General features: G+C 39.8%; 1 protein-coding gene and 1 long non-coding RNA gene across 2 annotated transcripts in view; one reads left to right on the top strand and one right to left on the bottom strand.

The window, feature by feature from the left end:
• The window catches only part of LOC131580356 (uncharacterized), a 24,641-nt gene continuing 1,372 nt past the window's right edge, over positions 1 to 23,269 (bottom strand). Inside the window, exons 2-3 of the long non-coding RNA XR_009277851.1 lie at positions 5,088 to 5,171; positions 1 to 960 (exon numbers count right to left, since the gene is read on the bottom strand). This is a non-coding gene — a long non-coding RNA (uncharacterized LOC131580356). The remainder of the gene's footprint in view (positions 961 to 5,087; positions 5,172 to 23,269) is intronic.
• TECTB (tectorin beta) overlaps positions 18,683 to 23,269 on the top strand; it is a 10,344-nt gene continuing 5,757 nt past the window's right edge. The window contains exons 1-4 of the mRNA XM_058841424.1: positions 18,683 to 18,785; positions 19,918 to 20,048; positions 20,945 to 21,033; positions 22,816 to 23,006. Coding sequence (XP_058697407.1) covers positions 20,958 to 21,033; positions 22,816 to 23,006 — 267 coding nt within the window. The 5' untranslated portion in view covers positions 18,683 to 18,785; positions 19,918 to 20,048; positions 20,945 to 20,957. The remainder of the gene's footprint in view (positions 18,786 to 19,917; positions 20,049 to 20,944; positions 21,034 to 22,815; positions 23,007 to 23,269) is intronic.

Genomic DNA, 23,269 nt, shown 5'->3' on the forward strand with positions numbered 1-23,269 from the left:
ATAAGGCCATGCAGCTGTTCTTACAACACTCAAAACGGGGTGGACAAATTACATGGGTTATCCTGGGTCAGAAGTTTGAAGATCATTGCACAAGCTTCACATGCTCTTGATGGGTAGAAGGTGTTTATTGACCATTCCTATATAAATCATCACCTACCCTCATTCCCAAAGCATCCAAGTGTTTCTCAAGCATTCATGTTAAAATAGTCAAGATGTCCCATCTTGGAAGTGTTACTGGACATGAGCCAAGGGCTGAATGACTTGTAGCAACTTCTTTCAGTGCACAACAACTGCTCTTCTGCTATGGTTGTCAAGATTAATATATTCCATAACAAGGCTTCTAAGTGTCTATTTCAGTCAATCATTTTAATCATAGAGTGCTGAGTAAGACTGTATTTCCTCCATTGTCCATGCTGTCATAAAATTGGGTTAATTTCTATTAGATGAAGATGTTGTTAAGCTACTCATGGCTCTAGGTTTTCACAGTTTCCAGATCATGCTTTAAGGTAACATTATACCTGATTTGAAAGCAAAACATCCCTGTTTACATGCATGAAGAAGTCACCCCCAAACTATAAATATATGAATATGATCTTGTCAATTTACTGAAGCCAGCGGTGACATTTCTGTGTGGGACACAGGCATGTTGCCATCTACTCTGAGTGATGTAAGCTGAGTTTGATGACTAGATATCACCTGGTATGTTCTCCTGTAGAGGTACCCATTGCTGCTGGTCTGAGTAACACAGCAGTCCATAAATTCTATACATGTGCTTTACCACACACAAGTGGAGGAATAATTTTCTTTATGCAATTGTTAATGATTGCCAGTCCGAAATTTTTGTATTTTTATAATTATCTTTATCTGTAAAATGGCAGAATACTTACCAACCTGGTAGGATGTTGGGTAGGATAATTAACTGTTATTTGGAGATGCTCTTAGACTGATGAATGTTAAGTCCTACAAGAGAGAGAAATATGTGATCCACTGACACTTGATTAACTCACACCTATGTCATCACCTCTGCAACCTTCACAGCAAGAAGCAAGCAAGGCTGCATTGCCCAATTAATAATAGGTTTGGATAACACCTGCCAATGAAAAATAATGCATTCCATATGTTGATATATTTTCCATTAAAATACCTCATTTTACAGTTTCATCTAAACATTTTTCATCCAGTACCATCTTTCTAACACAATGGATTATTGTATTGCCCATCTTTTGTAAGCTGGACTAGATGAACTCTAAAGGTCCCTTCCAACCCAAACTATTCTCTGATTCAATGATTTTACTGATGCCAATTCAAGTTCATGCTCAATAAACTTAGGCAGCAGTAATTTGCTTCAGACTTCATGATAATATTTTAAAAATAATTTCACTAAGACAACTTATATTTTTTATTCTTGATTCTAAAGCCACAAGGATATGTTGCAGCCACCTAGACAAAATCCTCATGACAGAAAATCTGCAACCAATAAAGGTACCAAGGAAAAAGCATACAAGAACAAATGTCACGAAGTTCCTGAGCATGATTTCCTGAGTGTCCAAAGACACATTCTGCAGCACCGTTGCAGCAATGTAGTGAAGGATGTTTTCAGCATGTTTTTAATACATTTTAGCTTTTACTGGTTACAATTCAAGGTTAATAAAAATCAGGGAGGTTGGACTGGAACTGATTTCAACAGTGCTAGAGAGTTTCATACAATGCACCTGTTCAGGTGACTTTGGAAAGCTATTGGTTCCACCTTTCATATCTTCATGCTGAAATATCTTGGCTATTTATATTCTATTAAAGCTGTAACCAATATTATTTAAGACTAATTTAAAGCCTTAATCTTAATCTGGTGCAGTCAGATTTAGGAGCAAACCAAATCAAAAATGTTTTTAACAGGTTTTAGTAGTGTCTTGCACTAGAGCTGGTTGGATATTTTTTCATGAAGGAATGGATGGAATTATTACATAAAGTTAATCTTTATGGGGAATTTTTGTGGTAATCACATCTCATTTAGTCTAAAAATAAGAGCAATTTTGTCCCAATCACTTGCTGAAAAATGAAGATGTCAGCTCAGAAATGCTGCAACACTTACGGAGAAAGAGGATGAGCTCACAGTTTAATAATGATAGCTTACTATCAACACTATCATTGTGTTTCAGGAGAGATGCACCCCAAAGGCACCTTCCTGCCTTCATTCTCCTCTCCATGCCAGGATCCTTGTCAAGGTTATATGTTCTGCAGCATCTGCCCTGATATAATGCCCCTTGAGAGATTTTGCCTGAGATAGGAGTCCATGCACCTAAATGCATCTCCCCAGGTCTCTGCAGTGATATTTCTGAATAGAAAAGCTTTTCAGTTTTCTCTCTGAAATCTGTGGATGAATCTGTGATCACAGACTAACTTTTCTCTGTTCTGTTTACATGGACAGCATTGTACACACAGAGAGTAATATTTCCAGTGAGTTTGGACATGCAGGACAGTTTGAGGCAGAAAAGCTCTAATAGATAATATTAGTACAATTCAAAGCCCTGATCCTCAAACACTTGTTGAGCTGAATGGTTCCCTCTCAGGAGAGGAATTTCAGTGATGCTGAAGAGGCCTGTGACATATGTATTACTCACAGGAGCCACGGTGCAAGACTGGAAATCCACTTCCAGCTCATTATGCATGTGTGATTTCAGCTGTCCTAATGGCAGGCTCACACAGATTCACACATTTTAGCTACACAGCAGTGAGGGTAACAGAAACCTACACATTCAGCACCAGTGTAACAGCAGTGTACTGCAGCAGAAACCTCTCCACAGCAACTGGGATGAGCTGCAGGCTGCTGCTGTGACATACTTCAAACCAACACTTTCCACGGAGAGGAAACAGGGCAGAATGAAAGCTATGAGGAGTTCTCACATTTTTGCATCAGTGTGCCGAAGCACTCATAACACACCTTCAAAATTTCCGTTTCAACCCCTTCATTTTGGAAAGAATAAGATTGAAGATGCAATGGCAATAAAAGACAAGACAGAAGGCTGGACACAGCTCACTCCAAATCAGAATATCCATTATTTAGTCTTAAATGTATCTCTATAAGAAATTAAATCCTGCTAATACTGATATATCTAGTAGATACTCAGATAAGTGAAAAAAGATGTGGTGCTAATCAGGTGGGAAAGTCTGAAATAGCAACACAGAAAACCATTGTGGGTTCTTAATCCAGAAGAGTTAACCACCTGGGGCAATATTGCACATGTTGTAACCACAACTGCAGCCCCAGCTCTAGTCTGAAACAAGCTGTGATTCTGCCTCCCTGGGTATCTGTGAGACCTACAAGTTCTGCAAGGTAGCAGGAGGTGCTCTAGTAGAGTCAGAAAGGGTGATAATTTGGAGGTTTTTCTTAAAAAAAGCATTATTAGCACAAAACTGGAGTGGACTTAAAGGTTATATAAATTATTTGCCACACCTTGCTCTTCCATCTGCTTTGTCTGTGCCTCCTACAGCCTAGAACAATTGTCCCAAGTCCTGCTGAGTTCTGTTAATACTGAGAGATTACTGAGAGGCTAAGGAAAAGATGAACTGAGCTGAAGGACCAGTGCATTGGGTGAGCTTCACCAAGATAAGCCTAGATACTTATATGTCTCTCACACTAGGAAGAAACGTTCATTTCTAGGGCACAGCCCTTCTGATCCCTGATGCCTCAAGATGCATTGCTTGTAACAGGCTTTGAAGGACCCAGTATCTTTGCACTGAATATAAAATTTAAGTTGACTATTCCAAATATAGACAAACCATTGACTTCTAGTCATGACAACCTTGACAGTCTGGTATTAAAGCAAACCAATGAAGAGTTTATCTAGATGCACAGGACTGACAGGAGACCCTGAGATATTTGTAGTTACCCAGTGCTACAGCTCAAGGAAGTCAGAGCCTGGACTTTGAAATATAAACAACTTCAGATTGATCATCAGAGGCTTTAACCAGCTCAAATCTCCTCCAGCAGAACTTTGCATCTTCATCTTCCCTGCATGGTTGATTCTCTCCTTGGAGAAGACATTAATCCTCCCACTGAGGATCTCCAAGGATCTCACTGTGATGGAGCTAATTATAGGAAATCTGCTGATGTACAACTAACTATGCTAACCAGCACAATTTGTGGGGTGCATGGTATGCTTTGCTACACCAAGCAAAAGGATCTGAGAGTGGACAGGAATAAATACCAGCTTGGACTGCAGGAGATTAGTGATCTGAAGAACCTGCTGTGTGACAGAGACATCCAAGCTTAGATGCCAGTTCAAACAGAGTTCTTTAAACAAAGATGCTTTGTCACATAGTGTTAGGAAATACAATTCTTCCTTAATCAAAATTAAGGAATAATTTTTAAATATTTGCTTTTCACTAGAGAATAGAGGAGGAGTGAGCAGAACTGCTAATCTACCCAGTGTGCTACAAATATTGTAAGAAGAGACGATTGTCCCAGTAAGGAGACTGAAAGCTAAAAATATAAGGCAGAGGCTGAAAGGCAGCCAAAGGCACAGGGTGATATTCCATGTCTGTGATCCCACAGCTGGCCTGTGCCCAGGGCCTGTTCTCTGTCCCCACAGCACTGCTTCAATACACCCCAGAGTGCAACAGTACAAATGAAAAGAACCTGTAGAGGTTGTAGAGGAAAAACAGGTTGCATGGAATGATGTCTTTCAGTGTCCTAAGTTAACATGAAGCCAAAGCTCACCATCAGTGCAAGGGCACAGCTGGCAGAATGCTGCTAAATCCCACCAGCACCAACCACAGACTGATGGAACCAGCAGCAGGAGTGGATTAGGAGCAGTCTCCAATTGGATCAGAAAGCTGTTTTACAGAAACCATTGCACAAATCAGGGGTGAGCCTTAGGAGAGACCCAAGGAAAAACACCAGTCCTTTCTGAACTGGACACACAGGTCTGGAAAGGGGCTTTGTACTACCCCAAAGTTCCCCAAGTGCTTCCTGTCTGAACACAAGGAGGTGTAAAAAAACATAAATATGTTCTACATAATATCACAGAGTCTGTCTTCCACACCTAACAAAAATTAACCAATACAAAAAACAATAGAAGCAACCATACCTTAGCTGAAGAATCTTGGTGGGAAAGTCAAGGGGAAATTACGTCCTCCCAAAAGTTTCTGCAACTGTCAAAGAAATCCAGAGGCTGAAAATACATGAAAGACCCTCAGTGAGCACTATGAGTTTCAGAAAAGAGTCCAAAATATTTTGTCCAAGTCATTTCTTCAAAGTTAGGATCAAAAAAAAAGAAGAAAAAAAAAAAAGAAAAAAAAAAAGAAAAGCCAAACCAAAACATCAAAGTACAAGCAACAGAATATGAAAAATCCAAGGAAACTGCACAATATATGTGATTCCCTGTGCCAGGGCTAGCACCTAGCATGTACGTACTTGAATATAACAAGATTTATTCCTATCCATGGACTACACAATGTATTTATGTTTGCAATTGATGTATTGCACAATGTAATGAATAGCAAAGTAATAACACAGAATAAATCAGTTTCCTTGGCACCAGGTTTTGGATAGTACTAATCTGCAAATAGCACATGACTCATTGGCAATTCCCTTTCATATGCCAATTTAAAGGGAATGAGATAGAAGTTCATCACATTCTGTCCATACAGACATCTACATCCTGTTCAGATAACCAGTTTATATAGGTGTTGGCTGGGAGGTGTATAGTCTGCTAACCAGAGTTCTGAGCCAAAGACTATTAACCAAAAGCAGTTACCAGAGAAGGATGAGCATGGCATAAGTAAAACCATATCTTTAGGCCATCACATCTAAGGAAACAGTCATCACATAAAAGCAGACTATAACCTTTAGGTGAATTAACAACTACCTGTTTTACAGGTGGGAGAGAATTATTTTTTTCCAAAAAGAAGGTGGCAGGCAATTTGTTTCGGAAAGGCTGAATGCCCTCAGTGTTAAGATCCTAAGACTTAAGCTACCACCATAGGTTATTTCAAGAACAGCACAAGACATTCCAACACATCACAGGAGGATTCCTGGCCTCCATGACGTTCAATCAAGAAATGTCTCTATTCTGAGCCTTGCTTTTCATTACTCTTTGTAAGAACAACACAGGGAGTAGAAATTTAGCACAGGGGAAGCAGGTGATGGATGCAACACACTTCCAGACACTGCCTAGTTAATTACAGCTGTGGAATCATACTCAATTGTAGTGTGAGCCAAATAGATTCCAGGTTTTTTTTAATTACTTGTTGCTATATTAATGTTACTTCTATATGCATTAGAAAAGCTGTGACTCAGAAAAGAGCCACCACAGGAATGAGAAGTATTTCAAACTGGAAAGAAACGCACTGCTCCTTCCTGATGCAGATCCACCAAGTGGTAAAGTGGTGAAAATAAAAGGGAATCTTAGAGCAGGTAAAAGAATATTCTACTTAACTCATGCATGTTATTAAATACCTATTAAGTCATGAGTAGCAGAGAATATTGTGGGGGGAAGAATTGATGAAGGCAGATCTGCTGTGCAAGTGGCTGGGGAAGACCAGACCCTTCTAAGCTGAGAGCTGCAGTGAGTAAATCTCCACTGTCTCTGCATGGTTGATTGCTGTATTTTCAGGTGGGTGCTTAGCTAAGGGTGTATCACCCACAGCTCAACACACACCAGGCTGCACCTCTGGCTCAGCTCAGGATAACATGTCTACACAGCCATGCACATGCTGAAGAAGCACCTGTACCCCCTTCTCTGGTCTGCCCTAAGAGCAGATTCCCACCCTGCTTTGTGCTCACTTGGCCTCCCATCTTATTACTTTTTTCTCATTCACTTGTCTGGTTGCATTTCTTTTGCCTTGTGATGTTTTTCAAAATCAAATGAATGATCTGCAAAAGCTGTGTTAGTGCAATGGCTGCTCAGCAAGGTCAGGAAGACAGCAAAAGCTATCTGGCATAAAAGGATGAGGGAGAAGTGCAAATAAGAGCAGTTATGTCAGACACTTTGGGAAGCCCAGCCAAAGGCAGGGTCAGAGAGACCAGAACAGTTAAAATCACTCAGGTCCTATCCTGAGCAATGCAGTAAGACTCAAGAAATACTCATGTAAATCATTCCAAATCTCAGGAGACTAAAAATGTATTTAAATTTTTCCTTGCATTGTGTAAGAAAAGGATTTTCATCTGAGAAACAGATATTTCTATAGAAGACTTTTGACCACAAAACACTGTCTGTGTATCCTAAAGATACCTCTCATTTTAGGCAGGATGTAGAGGCTGAGTATTCTTCCGATCCCTATCAGCTGCTCGTTAGCTATTTAGACACTCATTAACTTCCAAAAGAGACCTTAGCCCTAATTAGTGCCTGGATTGATCAGCCTGCCCCTTTCTCCTTTACCTGTACCTCTCAGAGCCTTCTATAATGATTAAAGGAAACCACACTTCTTTTGTATAATTTTTAAAATGGTATTTTTTGAGCTATCAGGATCTGCACACAACTGTTGCATTCAGTTCTGTCTTGGAGCTTACCAGACCACTCCAGAATTCTCCAGCTTGCTCTGGCACACTTGTTCTTCATGCATCCATGTATCACTCTTAAATCCTTCACTAAACCAGGCTCTGTAATTTCCCTTCCTTGGCTTTTCATGCAACAGAATCTTGTTTAACTGCGATTGAAGTGTCACCAAGGACATTTAATCAACTGTCATGTTGGTGTAAATCCTGCAGTCTTTATAACGCTATCAATAAGAAGAAAATGAATGAAAAATGGACTAATTCCATCTTCCAAAATTATAATGTATTCTGCATTGAGATATGTACCCTCCATCACGGTGACAAAAAGAACTTATCAATATAATAGAAAAACAAGAGGACTCCTCACTTTAATGTCTGTCTAAATGGATGCAGTTAACATTCTCAAGTCCAATAAGTATGAGCACTAAAAGATAAACTGTAAAAAATCAAAAAGAGAAAAGTTACAATTGCAAAGCACAAGCACAGTCTTACTTAGGGTCTTATGCAGTTTCATGTCTCTGGCCAGTACATGAAAATTATTTTTTATTTCTTGAATTTCTTCCAGTTTCTCAGAAATATATTTCACATTCATCATGTCTGCAGAAGGAAACAAAGGCTGCCATGCCCTGAAACTGCTCATTTTTGGATGACTGGACATGGGATCCTCTGCTGCACAGCCACAGGTGCACTCACAGTCCTCTTCCCAGTTAACTGTCATAGTCCTTATCCACCAAAATTAGAGGAAGCAATGTCCTTGCACATGGACTATCAAAACAGTCAAAGGCTATAAAGTAGTAATACTACCCTAACAACTCTCTAATTAATATAATTAATGTAAATGCTACCTAAAGACTCTTATTGTAGCTATGCACATAGTATTACAGGAAGGCAAACTAAAGCTATTGTAATTCATTATCATAATTATATATTAATGATAACCCTAGATTTCTTTTTCCAAAACAATATTTGGAAAACATTATCACTATAGCAACAGAAATTTCAGCAAGAGTGATTCCACAAGTTCAGTAAGCTCCTGAAGGGTATCCTATTAGTAGCAATTAAATTATATTAAATTAAATTGCAATCAAAAGATTTCTCAGCCTGGCAAAAATAATAAAATATTCCAACAGAACAGGATGCCATTCCACACAAGGAATTTCTTAATCTTCTGTCTAAGAGAGCCATGAAGCTACGAGTCAGTGACCTGTTAAAAATGTTCTTGTTTTGGCATCCTTACCTTGAGGAGTCACATATTTACCAAACTTGAGCCAAAGGTATGGTCAAACCACTGACCAAATATTTCCTGAATTCTACTGCTGTTTTCCTTAGGATTCCATATATATGTGAACCCTGACCACATTTGCCTATTTTCTGCTTCTTTACATTCTCACACACAAATTTCCAGTTTTGTATTCACTTTGTATTAACCAGTCCTTTGTATTCAAACACAATTTTACACACACACTCAGGCATTTTTAATTTCCTTTAGAGCAATCTTTTAAAAGAAACACACTAAATACGTGTGTTTTTCCTAAGTAAAGATTTCAGTCTATATTACCCTTGGGAGAAAAGGCTTCTGCTTCAGAGAATTCTGTGACAGAGAAAACTTTCCCAAACAAGAAGTGCTTTCAGATTCGTAAGCACAGCTGATCAAATACCAGACTTTCAATCCTGAGGAGCACTACAGTATTTCCACATTCATTCTATGTAGAATTTGGTTGAAAATTTGAAATAATGAATTCTATGGAAATATGGATATATCCTAAAGATATACTTTCCTGATGGGATGGAACATTATCTCCTTATGAATGTTCTCATTTATTATGAATGAAATTCTCATTTTTAAATAACTTAAGGACAACAGACCCTTTTCAGAGTGAACACTGCTTTTCCAAATGGCCCTTTCTGCCAATATTCTCAGGGCAATAACTCTAAGCTGCCCTCAGTAGTTCTGGAGGCTCCTGTTCTTGCAGGATAAAGACCAATCTGAAGAACACATGGTTGGCTCAACAGCCTTGTTGTGGTGTCATTACAGACAAAGTAGCTTCATTGGAAAAGGTACTTGGTGAAAGATAGGAGTTAATTTTTAAAAGGCTTTTGTGAGTGAAACTCAAAATTCAATAGATATATTTGGCAAATGTAGAGGAATAAACTTTTCCAGTGCTAACAATAGCGGGGAAAAATCTATGAGTTTTGCGATCCTGAAAATAACTAGATTTAGATTCCTAACTAACTTCTTTTAAAAAATATGAATTAGGCATTTAAATCCCTTAGATCAGTGTTTAAAAGATATTTAGATGCCAAGACTCCTAGGCTTAAGATATTTGTGCATAAACAGGGAGTTTTGCAAAGAATATCACATAAGAAAAACAAAAAAAAAAGAAAAAAAGAAAAAGAAAAGAAAAAAAAAAAAAAGAAAAATAAAAGAAGCATACTGGCCAAGCAGAAAATTCACAATAGCCAACCACTTAAGTAAATCATCAGCATGATTGATCTCAGTGACCTTTTATCCCAATGGCTCTTTTCCCAAGCCATCCAGGACACTCTGTCCAGTATGTTACATCTAAAAGATAATAACCATTGTAGATAACATGGCTATATACAGAATTTAGTTACAAATATCAGGCTTGTCCCTGCATCTGAGCTACGCTGCTCACTAGTCAGGATGCCCCCAACTTTGGCATGGACAGGCAAATAAGAGATAAGAGAATGAGAGGAACTGCTCCTCCTGTGTGCAATATGAGGAAAGGGCAGTCCACACCTCAGGGAAGGCAGGGACAGGCACAGTGAGCTTCAGAAACCTCCCCAAGAAAGGCAGAGAAATGAAATATCAAGGTACAGTTTCATTCTTTGTGCTTTGAGCTCCTGGGGCCAGGCTGTACCTGGCCTCCTGACTTCAAGAGAGTGTGGTTAGACTGAGACTAAAGGGTCCAGGCTGGCTGTGACTCCCTAGTAATGCAGGAAGCACAAGAGCTTTTATTTTATTCTCTTTGGATAGTCACGATTAAAACTGCTTTAAAAAGTGCAAATCCATGCATGTATAACCTGAGATCACAGCAACAGCCTGCTGCCAAGGAATCATGTTAGCTGACCACCACTGTCTGCCCAACACCAACTCCTGCCTGCAGAGCCATTTCTGGCCGATGTCATACTGCTGGTGAGAGAAGCAGAGGTGAAAAACCAGCAGGAAACCACCAAGAAAACCCTGCACAAAGCAAAGGACTGTTGGAAGGAAACATTTACAACTGAAATTTAACACACAAGCATTTCTAAGTAGCATGGGCAAAGCCATGAAATGGAGGAAATTGATAGAGCAGCAGTGTTTGCTGAGCTCAGTGGAAGGGGTAACTGCACAGAGAGGTGGTGGGACAGGAAACATGGAAGGAAGTGTGAAGGTGAGAATACCAGAAGGTGACATTACATAGTAACACCTTCAGACATTGTGGGTTTAGTGGCATATTGGACAGACCATAAGGGTTGCAATTACATGAGGAAAATGAAGACAGGGAAGTGGAGAAGTGAGCTGGTATAGGAATTCACAAAGCTGACTGAAAGACTTGAGGTCACCCTGCAGCTGGGGATCTCAGCTGAGCTGGCTCCTGACAGGAGGTGCAGAAGGAAAGGAACCTATGGCATTTGTTGTCCTAGAGAGGAACATCTTTCCAAACTACTTTTTACTAGCCACAGGATTAAGGCTTGGAAGAGAAGTAAAAAAGGTCTGGATGATTGAATTTATTTCACTCGCATCTGCTATTCCTGAGTGGTGTAGGCTTTGATCTATTCTATTTTTACTTATCTGTTAAAAAACTATCTACATTATTAGTTAATTAATGTATTAACAAAGATACAAGAAAATTATGTTTGCTCTCATATTGCTGCTTGCTTGCTTGCCATATTGAAACAAACACACTAAATAATAATAGTTATAGATAATGAAAATCATCAGAACAGGCCAAGGAAAGGTCCAAAAGATGGGGCACCATTCAGAGGAGGGTGAGATGTCTTCACCAGATTTCATGAGCCACTTTGCTGTTCTCTGCCACGTGTGTCTGTTTACAGCACACCACTAACACCATCTCCTGGCCATTTGGTGTCTGGACTAAAATCTTTATAAAGGTCTCAGAGAGCCTGAAATGAATGGTATTGCAAACACAGAAAATACCAGTGTTTCCATATCTTCTCTACATTCATATCTGATTTCACCTATGCCAAAATAATACCATACCCATCCCTACAATTAGAGTGGGGGCATTACAGCTACATTTTTTTTTTTTCCAAAGGATTTCCAGGAAGATGTATCAGAACACTCTCAAATTGGCTTACATATTCAGAACTGACTATTGATTTGGGTACACTTTGTTTTGATGCCCACTGAGAAAAGCCAAAACTGATATTAAGAAAAAGCCTGTGAAAATAGTGTTTCAAGTTCAGCAATTTAATCCTTGCACACTTTCTGAAACATCAATAATGTATCTTCCCAACCTATTGCTGTAAAAGATTCAGTATTCCCTGTTCTTTTTATTTCTTTAAGATATCATGACCATCCAGAGATGCAAAGAGTCGTTCTCCAACTTCATGTGCTTTTGGTATATCCAAGCAGTCAACAGATCAAGGTCTGTCTATTTACTGAATTTATCCATCTGTTTTCAAGCATTTAAAAGAGGGATTTGATATCTTCTTGATCTTTCAAAATCTTACATATCTGTAGATGTCCAGTATAGCATGTAAAGGCATTACCTTGGGGATTGCTCAGGATTTATTGCTCCTATATATCAATTGGGCCAGACACTTTTCATTTCAAAATCTCTTAAGAAGTGACTCACAGCTCAAGGAGCTTTGGCTTTCAAGATCATATTTCTAGAAAAGAAATCATCAGAATCAGTAATTTGAATTTTTGCCTTTAAATTAATTCAGGAACATAAGGTCAACTTCTAATTTTAGCTAATCTCAGAATAAACAAACAACAGCAGAGCCTCCTACGTCATTAACAGCATAATCAATCTGGAGTCTTGAGCACAGTCTGTCCTGGAGGATTGAGTGCTTGGAGCTGTAGTGGGTTACTGAGGAGAACAACTCCATGAATCCCTTGGAAGGTAATCAGATTATTGTATTCCTGAAGGATTTTCATAAAAGGGAACTGCCACATCATACTTTCTGGAATAGCTTGTAGGAAACACTGCATGAATGCCATTGGTATATCATAATTGCAAACATTTTTCAGCTGACCACAATGCTCTGTTCAGCCAGCTTAGATCGAAATGATGGTTTGCTGCAGACTGTGTATTTCCTCCAATTACATTACTGTAAGCTACATCAGAAGAAACTGTCATTTTGAACGCTAGAAAATAGCACTTTTGCCCAGGATGGTTGAATTGATTTTGAGTGATCAATGCAACACCAGCTACAGCTCAGCAAAAGAAAACATGAAGGTGTCAGCTTTCTCAAACCTGACTATCAGAGGGAGCTCATGAAAATATCTGAAGAGCTGTACATGGGCAGTACCACAGCCACCTCTTGCATTTGGTGTTTAAGTGAATTCTACAGGAAATACTATCTCTAGACAATTTAAAAAATAATATCTGGATTTTATTTGGTATTGGTTAAGTCATAATGTAACAAGGAAACAAAAACCCAACCGATTGTGGGAAACCTTTAGATCAATTGCTCTGCTCCATTCCACTGCATGAAGCTGCTACATCTCTGCTACTATGAACCGTGGTAAATGGAAAGAACCATCTCAGTGCATGGCATCAGTAGTGTGTCAGTGCAATTTTAAGAAAACAAGATGCTTTAACTGATCTCAAAATTGGTCTGTTATCTGTGGGAAGTCTCAGAAAGTGACCTTTTTGGAGGTTGAATGCTAAAGAATGACAAAGTGAGAAGAGAAGCTTTGTTTATGGCATCAGAAGAGGCAAATCCACTGAAACACTCAACTGGTAACAATTGTGAGTCACCAAATCATTGTCAAAAAGCCATGAAGGCCAGTGGGAATGGTAAACTGACAAGCAAGGGGGAGTTTACTACCTTAGGTGGCAAAAGAGCCTCTGAGATGTGAGTCCTCTGTTCCAGAAGACATGGCCTGGCACTCCAAGCAATCATTCCTCAACTTCCCAAAAAGGTTTTCTCATTCACAGACAAACCCATCCAGAGTTTGCTTGGACACTTCCTGCTCCGAGCTCCTTACTCTTTCCGTGGCAAAGGAGAAGTAAGAACAGGATGGGCGGCTCAAGAGCTCTACACTGGGCTTTGCCATTCTGTGGCTCAGTTCCACTGTCTGCAAAGCAGAGATAATGGTACTAAGATTGTGATAAGCATTATTATGATCAGTTTACAAGCACAGCACCAGCTAATTAATGCAGCTAAGTTTGATACATGTAGCTCTCAGAGCCACATAACTCTCTACAACAGATCCCTTTCACTGAAAAAGAGACTGTCTCCAAGGATGATGCTATCAGCTGCCAAAAAATCACAAACTTTCAAAAATGAGGACAACACTGGTATAATGGATACAGTGTGCTAAGAAAAGTAGGTCTAAGAATGAACTGGCAGGATTGTGTAGCTTGGGAAACCAGAACTGTGATTTTAATCAGCAGCTGCCACTGATAGAAGTGCAAAAGGTTTGTGTTTGATTTGAGACTGCAGTACTACAGATATTAAAAGCTTATTTCATAGGGAAAACAAATGGATCTTAACTCTTCAAAGGATAGGAATTATGGTGAGCATTTCAAGAACATGATTTTTACCAGTCCTTCATGTGTGCATTCCTATCTGCATCCCACAAAACAGGTTTCTAATTCAGCTGGATCAGACCATGGCAAAATAAGGCAGCTGGAGAAGGGCTCTGTAGCTCAGGTAAGGGTAGAGGTGTTAAAGAGGGAGCAGGAGCACTCCATGCTCCAGGGAAATGCAGATTGCAAATCTGAGGAAAGGTGTCTAGGATTGGGAATATGAGGCACTTCCAAGCTATGTGGCCATCAAGTTCTCTGTTGTAATTCAGCATTCCTCCTGCTTCTGAAATTTCTTTATCAGTTTGCCCTTTTATTTGTCTTTGCTTTGTTTTTATTTTTAAAATGAGCAGCCTACATTCAGGATCAGTTTCTCAGCAGTCATGGAACTGGCATTGAGGGACCCCAGAGGATAAATTTGCCTTTAGTATACTGTTTATGTTCCACTGCACTGCAGTCCTGTTTCTGTCAGGTTTTCAGCAGCAAAGCATGCAGGCTGGGTGAGCAGCATTATTTGTGGCCAACACACATGGCCAGGAATCAGGCAGAACATCAAACATCTGCTGCAGCCTCTTAAAGTTGTGATGACATACCCCAACCCAAACTGAGAAACATCATGTTTCAGCAGCCCTCCCAGCACCAGTGGGATAATGCCTAGAAAAGAGAGCATTACTGGAGCAAGAAGAGAACGGTCACTGTGTCAGAGTCAGCTGCCAAACTGAGAAGATTAAACTAATGAATGACACAAAGAGTCCATTCTTCCTATTTTTTCACCTTCCTCTTAAAATCCTCCCCCACACTGAGGTGAGATCCTCACCCACACTGCCAAAAGATCAAGACCTGTTGTTGAGATAAAAAGAACTGAAAGGTTTACAAGGTGTTATACAGGACTGCATGATTGAGATCCAAAAAAGCACTTATGTACCTCAGAAGCCATTTAGGCCACATTCAGGTGATTACAGAATGCTATTCCACAGCAATAACTGGCCATTACAAAATACTTAATCCCTGCGTTCTCAACAGAAAATCCCTGCAGTTCTGCTCTGACAAATACCAGATGGGACAGCAGCTCAGGAGCCACAGCCACACCTTCTTCAAAGAACAGCTAGAGTAGGCTGGTGGTCAGAGCCCTCGCCCAGGAGACCCAGATGCAGTTCTTGCTTGTAGAGATCAAAGCTATCTTTGCCCAGAAGTGCTTCAACTTCTTCCTGGAAGCTGTCCTTAGGCACCCAGTGAGTAATTGGAGGGAGCAGGAGCAGGCTCAGGCATGTGTGCTGCTGAGTGTGCAGGGCAGCTCAGGCTCCCAAGGCAAGCAAAAATGAATGTCAAGCCAGCCAGGCTGGTCTCCACTCAGATGCCCAACACAGACATGCAGTGTCATTTAAGATGTCCTTGACTATCCTGCCTGGCTTCCAATTCCCACTCCAAAAGTGCCCGAGTGTCTTAGAGGTACTGTGCCACAGGATATGTGTCCAGGCACCTTACAGATATCTGTGCAGGTATCTTGGCCACTTTACAGCACCTGTTAATGCAATACATGCCTCGCTTAGACAAATTAATCAAGTACAAGGCAAGTTTAGGCATCTCCAACTAGAGGAAGTCCAAGGACGAGTGAAGTCTCACATGACCAGTATAAGTCATCAGTTCTGGTCTCGCATGACCTGTTCTACATGTCTCATACATTCATTAAATCAAGCACCATGTCTTTATTAAATCAAGCTCCAAATCCTTATCCTTCATAATTAGCTAGCTCCGAGACATCTCCTAAAAAATTACATCAAATAAAGCACTTACCCACACAAAGGCTTCAAGGAAACTCAGCTGGAAACTGATGTTCTGTTCCAGCTGTAGCAAACTGCAAAACAGGCAGGACTTTGCTGGAGGAGCATCCAAAGGACATTAAATATGCTGGCAAAGCTAAACAGCAATAGGATCAGGCATTCAAGTGAACATGAAATATGATTATTTACTTCAGCCACAATTTTGAGTTCAGCAGAAATGCTGTTGTAAGTATCTGTCTTGAGCAGTAGAATTGTCAAGGGAATGCTTCTTCAGCTGAGAGGCTGTCCTGTCTCACACCCCAGGAGTGCATGTACCAGCAGCAGCACTGTCTCACCAAGCCCATGGCTGCAGGTGATTGCTGAAAAATTATGATTCAGTGTTGCGTAGTTACATAGAGAGCTAATGCACAAGGAAGTCAAGAGCAGAAGACTGTCTCTTCCTGTGTCCTGAACATTCACCTCTGATTTTTATGTGACTCTTCCACAATGACAATTCCCTCCGATTTCCCCTTCTTCTGATAGGTCTTGTGCAGTTACTGAAGAATATCAGCCACTCGGGGGACTTGGGTGCAGGAGACCTGTGGGTCCAGGGTTCTCTACATACATGCATTGGTCTATAATCTGTTCACAAGCCTAAAACATTCATAGAATAGAATCATAGAATCATTTAGATTGGAAAAACCTTTAAGATCTTCAAGTCCAACTGTCCTAACTGCCAAGTCCACCACTAACCACATCCCTTAGTGCCACATCTGCACGTACCTCCAGGGATGGTGACTCAGTCATGTGCTGAAGTGAGTGACCAACCATGTGCCATGAGTAATAAACTACTGGAGAGGTATTTACACTGTAAAAGGCAAAACAATCCTAAATCCGTAAGGTATTTATGTCTCGAGGGAATAAGTCTACACAGCTCAATTAGGCTTCCGGAAAATTTGATTGTACCAACACAGTGCTGCACTTCCAAGAGGATCCACTCACTCAGATCAGGCCAAATATAAATAGAGTTGCTCTGCTTCCAGACCCAGCATGGATGTCTCTCTACCTGTGGGATAAATACACCTCTTATCTCAGACAAAACTCAGAATGCCAGGTTTTGGTGTGTGTAAACACCATCATTTATACATTGCAGCCTCCAGATGAGTGTCAGCTGCTCTGCCTTCCCCTGGAATCAGCTGATTCATTGTCTCCATTGATCCTCATTGTCCCATAAGTACTTCCACATAGCTAAGGGGCTCTTCAGGTTTATTGTCTTGTCCAAAACCAATGAAAATTGGATGTTGCAATATCCCTTGCAGGTTCAAACAGCAGAACCTCATTTGCTTCATGTAAGAGCCAGACAGCTGATACTCACACAGCTTTCCATCACAATGTGAGGAACAAGGCTGGAGACACAAGCTGTCCTTGTAGGTGAAATCCACAATAAGGTCTTCATTTGCTCTTGGTTGAAATCTTTACAAATACTTAGGTTGCTGAGACTATTCAATGGGCTTGGAAAGACTCAGGGAACTGCAACAATCCTCAATGGTCTGCTTTGCAAGTTAATGGCTTTCCTTTTTCTGTGTGTGCACTTACTGAGAGAAACCTAACCCTTCCCCAAGCCTTCACCTTTGATCAGTGCAGGTATCAAATGCTGGTTGACTTAGTTACATTTTGTGCTTGTTTCTCATGCAAATGCAAACTACTATACACCAGCTGGCACCACTGCCAAATTTGTTTCATGGTTTTCGTTCTGTTTTCTACCTTCTGCCTAAAAGGAGTATTATGTACATGGAGATAAGCTTTCTGTGAGAAGATAGTGAGAGATTTATTTTCTCTTACAAATTATGGGATTAGATCCATTTTGGAGTAATTCCATTGAAACCTGTACTATTATACCAATGATAATTTAATTAGAATATTTGCTAAGCTAGTCTGTGTTTCAATAGCTTCGTTAATGTTACGGTGAGGTGGACCACTTACATATTTTTAGCAAGGCATTAACAGTATGCCTAATCAAGGTTAGCCGAATATCTTGCTCTCTAAATCAGCCCTGTGTGGGCAGCCCTGATAGGCCAAGTCCAACCCCAGGACTGAATTTGATCCTTTGAGTCTGAAGAATTAACTTGTACACAGCCACGAGTAAGTCTCACCAGAAACCCTGGTTTCTTCTTCCAGACTAAATACATACTCACACACAGAAAGACAAAAAATGGGTGCATGTTGACACAGTGTATATTTAGATTTAGCCTTAGGAAATTAAAATTAGGCCTGAATCCCTGCAGGATTTGGGGTGAGACTATAAAATATACACCTGAAGTTAAATCCTCCTCATTTAGGATCTCTGATGAGGATAATCTCTAGTTAGAGAGATCATGCCAAATGATTGATGAGCTTTGGTTCTTGTTCAGTGGATTATTCTTTAATTCAATTAAAATAACAACAAACCCTGGTCAGAGGATTTTATCCATGTGTCCATCTTTAAGTAATCTCATTTAAATCAGAATGTGATGGCTTGCAGACTCACAAGAACAGTGAGAGCAAACCCTTACAAAGCTTCAGTCCTGTTTCAGACTGATATTTGAAATTAAGCACTGACATACATAAGCTTTTCAACCTTTGTTTAGGGCTTTGCATCAGTTTTTGAAAAGAAGCCACCCTGATTACTTAATTCTTTATGTCATTGCAGATTCACGTGCACACGACCATCGCCGAGCAGCCCTCACAATGCAGGTGCACTCATGGCCCTGCTTTGCTCAGGTCTTCTGCCTTGAGACACTTCCTGTAGTGAATTCTGTCCTCAAGGTGCTTCTATAAATCTCACTCACAGGACAGCTAAAAACTCTTTGGAAAGGATTTCAGGTTTAACTCAGGCCCACTGTGCTCTTCCATTCCACTCCTTCCAAAACTCCAGACTACTGACAACAGGTACAGCTTTATTACTGTGCCACCCTATACGCCAAAAACTGCTTGAGAGAAGGCAGGTCCACACCAAAGTCCTGCCATGGATGGGGCAGAACAAAGTTCTGCACAAGAGGAGATACCAGACCATCTGAGAGGAGCCCCACAGGGCTGGGTCCCACAGGGAAGGTCTGTGCTCAGTGACTCAAGGCAGGGGTCAGAGCATAAGTGGCTCAACAGCACACAGGGCCAGTTTACGTGGCAGGACTGTTTAAAGCCCACGTTCTTTATGCAGATGTATAAAATAGCAGTAGTGAAGCCACTGCTTCTGGGCCTTTCACTAAAAGCTGACACAAACAGGATGTAATGGGTCACCAGAAAATCCTACCAGCTAGCTGAAATTTTCACAGGCAACTTCATCACTGATGGTCATACACAGAGTACATTTGTTTCCATTTTCCATGCAATGGTAAATTTTACACAGTCTATAGTTTAATAATGTATATTACACAGTCTAATGTTCATTTAGTATTATGTACTATTATTATGTAGTATAATGCTTAGGCTTATGGAAGAGCCTGCCTAAACCCAGATTACCTGCCTGTGAGCTTTTAGAAAAAAATAAGTAAACCAAACAACTCTGAAGGTAGTATATGATCTGTTGCCATTACTTTTTTCCACTTGTATGGCACAAAAGCTTGACATTCTCAATAAGTCATTTAAGACAAGCAGCTAATTCCTATAAATACATTTTCACCAAATTCTAGCAGGCAGTTGTAGCTTCGCCTCTCCAGAAATTCTACATTTTTCTAATAAACTCACAAACCAAAGAATTTTGTATCTTCAGCAGGTTTCTGTTCACTTATTTGCAAGATCTGTAAAAAATCACTGTAGAAAGATTTGTAAAAAATCGAATGGCAGCAATACAGACCCATCTAGGGGAAGAGAACTGCTTTTCTAGAACTCTTTTTTTTCCTCTCACACTGGACAATACTGGCGGGCTGAGATTTAACCAGAGATGGGCTCCTTTTACAAGATTGCTTATATAAAGCGAAGATAACACCAGCTGGGTTCATTTGAAAGAGGACATCTTGGAAAGAGCTGACAGCGCTGCTTTTGGAATAAGACTGGAATGAAAATCTGAAATAATTAGCTCCTTCCTGTCTCGTAGGTATAACTCTTAATTTCTTATAGAATGCATAGGATTATCATTAGAAGGAATTGTCAGTGATATGTACTTTAAGACCCTTTTATAAATATATATTTTTAAACAGAAGTGGGGTGAAAATGTTGAAATTGATTGGTTTTGTTAGAACTACTAAATTGGAATGATTTTTTTATTCTGTAAATGATATTTCTTACTTCTAACTTAGTCTGTTTAGTGATGTGTGCATGAGGGCTGATATTGAAGAGTGTCTACAAAGGGAAAATATGGGAACTGCAGTCCTAATCCCACAGGCTGTATATGTTTTTCCCCTGTGGGAAACAGCTTTCAGGTTTGAGGCCTGAAATGTAAATGTAAATAACTGCTGTGGATGTTTTCCTAGAAACTCAACATTTAGCAGCAAAGGAGAAAATGTATAAATCATCAAAACAGAGCTACATGAAGTTAAGATTATATATATCAGAATAGCCATCACCACAAAGAATAGTTTCATCACTAAATTTTAAGCACATTATATATGTTCTTGTGTCGTATTTCTTCTACTAATTTCTATTCCCTCTTTTTTTCAAATCCCACTGTTTCAGTTTCATTTGGTTATATTAACACTTTAGGTCTAGACTCTTTGCAAGAAATCAAACTAGAATAATTAAAAGCCACCACCACTAAACTGAAATAGTAAAATTGTCACAGCAGTGACCCGGTTATAGCAATGGTCTTTGAAAGATTTACCCTGCAGTTGCAATTACATTGGGTGACAGAACAGCAATAATGTTATTTTTTTCTCACTGCAAAAAGGACATTTTAACAGTAGCTACTACAGGTTCAGGACTGCAGACAATGCATTGTTTTTATTTCCACTTTTAAAGACATTTTCAGCTTTTATTTCCTGTGTCCTCAGATCATTGCAAGAAATGGTGACTCTTGCTATTTACCTGCTGGTCATCTTGGCTCGAGCGCTTGCGGGGCCTTGCAGCCCAAATAAAGCAGGTAAAATAACTTAAGTCTCCTAAGATCTTCTCCTGTAATTAAGCTGCCAAAGGATTTTTTCATTCAAAATGTTTTCCTTCAGGAAGTTAAACTGTGGATTCTGTAGAGCTAATCCTTACATTTATTTTATTGATCTGCTTTGAGCTAGCACAGTAAAGAATGTACCATTCAAGTCCTAACCCCACAAAGAATTAGGCATATAGTTAACTCTGTGCAATAACCATTGTGCAATAAAGTTAATCACAGAAGCATAAAACAGCAAAGAAAACAAAAACAATTAGAAATTTTCTGTAAAAGGATAGGCTAGATGCGGCAGATCTTTGCTGCCAAAACTGGGCTTTAGTCCCAAACTACAACATATGGCCAGTGCTGATTGAATGTGCTGGGCTGAACTCCTGAACCACAGTTACATTAAAGCAAGAAAAATACAAAAATCATTGAAGGTAAGGCTCTAATTGCACACTGATTACTGCCTAGAAACTGAAGTGATCTGGTGCCAGACAGACCTGTAATGTATATTTCATTACAATTACAAAATGTGCTCTAGAAACATGTTGGAATATGCCTCAATTTACTGTTTGCTTTTTTGTGTGTGACTGCTGTCAGATTACTGTCAGTCATTTCATGGTATATCTAAAGTATTTGGCCCTCTAGCCATTTATTTCAGTACCTTTATTTGTGCTAGCAGTTTCTCTTAACTGCGGGAATTTTCATAGCTGTAAAGTTGCCAGTTATAAATCTGAGCATTAACACAAGCAGAAGCAGCTTGCATGTGCTGAAGGTTTGTTAATCAGGAAAAAAAGCAAGTTGTTAAGATCTCTAGTTGACCTTAACAACTAGTTGACCTCTGGTTATTCCCTAGCAGACATGGAAAGGCTGCAAAATGAAGCTTTTAGCATAAAAAATGAGAGTGACAAGGGCTTTAAAAGAAATAACTGAACAATTCCAGGGAGGGTGGTTTTTTTTTCTCACTGTAGTCATTGGAAGTCTTTTTCAATTTTCAGGTCACTAATGGTTAGTCAATATTTGCCCTTAAAATTTCCATCAGATGTTCAAATTAGCTCTGCCTGAAAAATATCCAATTCTGCTCTCATGAAGCAGAATCAGTCTGTCTGTTATGATGTTCAACATTCATGTCTGTATTAGCAATCACCATGTTTGCAAACACACAGCACTGCTGTTAACAGGGCTGGGAGTTTGGGTCATCTGTTGTTGTTAGCAGGCCTAGGTTCTTCAGCTCATTTTTAGATCTTGGCTTTTGACTTGACAATTGGAAAAATTCAGTTTGTGCTGGCACTACAGGGCCAGTTCAAGAAGAGAAAAGGCAGGATATTTGCTGTGGCCAAGATCTATACACCAGTACTAAAAAGTGCAGATCTACAAAGCCTACCAAAGAACCTCACCAAAATTATTTTTACAGTCAGTGGTGTTACAGAAGCCAGCTTTGCAGCATAAGTTAATAAAACATATTTCAGTGCAGTCCTTTTTTAATTCAGGTTTCTCAGCAGTGTCTCTGCTTTTCAATCAGCTATTCCAGAAAGATAAAAAATTTACACAAACTTCTGCATTGACTAGAAGGCAAAAGCCAAACTCTTCCAAAGAGGACAGAATTTAACAACCTAAAGGTCAGTTTTGTGTAGCAAAAGCTGCATTCATTAGGGGACTTCCAGCACACACCCCTGTTCACAGAAGGTTAAGCCAAATGGAAAGTAAGTGGGCAGACCCACCTCTTTGAAAGGAAATTACCACTGAATAACTCTAGGTGTATAATTTTCCTTTCAGATGTAATTCTGGTATACTGCTATCCTAAAACCATCATTACCAGAATTCCAGAGTGTCCTTATGGATGGGAGGTTAATCAGCTGGCACTTGGAGGCATTTGCTACAACGGCATCCATGATTCAGGATATTACCAATTCACAATCCCAGACCTGTCACCTAAAAACAAATCATACTGTGGGACACAGTCAGAGGTAAGACTATGAAGGTCAGCATTTCTGACTCAGGAAATGGCTGGACTTATTTGAGTGAGTCCTGTCCTCTTCAGCTTGAAGTAAAATTTAGGTACTGATGGAAGAAGGAGGCAAACTGCAGTATCAAGGAGAAGGAAGAATCACACAGCTGTGCTTTGCAGTTCCAGGAAAAATACTCACAGGCTTAGTGATATTAGTCTGCTGTTCACTTGCACCTGTATTACACAGAACTTATGTTTAGTAAGGCATATGAATAGGCAGCA

The sequence above is a fragment of the Poecile atricapillus genome, chromosome 6, assembly GCF_030490865.1.
Source record: "Poecile atricapillus isolate bPoeAtr1 chromosome 6, bPoeAtr1.hap1, whole genome shotgun sequence".
Taxonomy (NCBI): Eukaryota; Metazoa; Chordata; class Aves; order Passeriformes; family Paridae; genus Poecile; species Poecile atricapillus.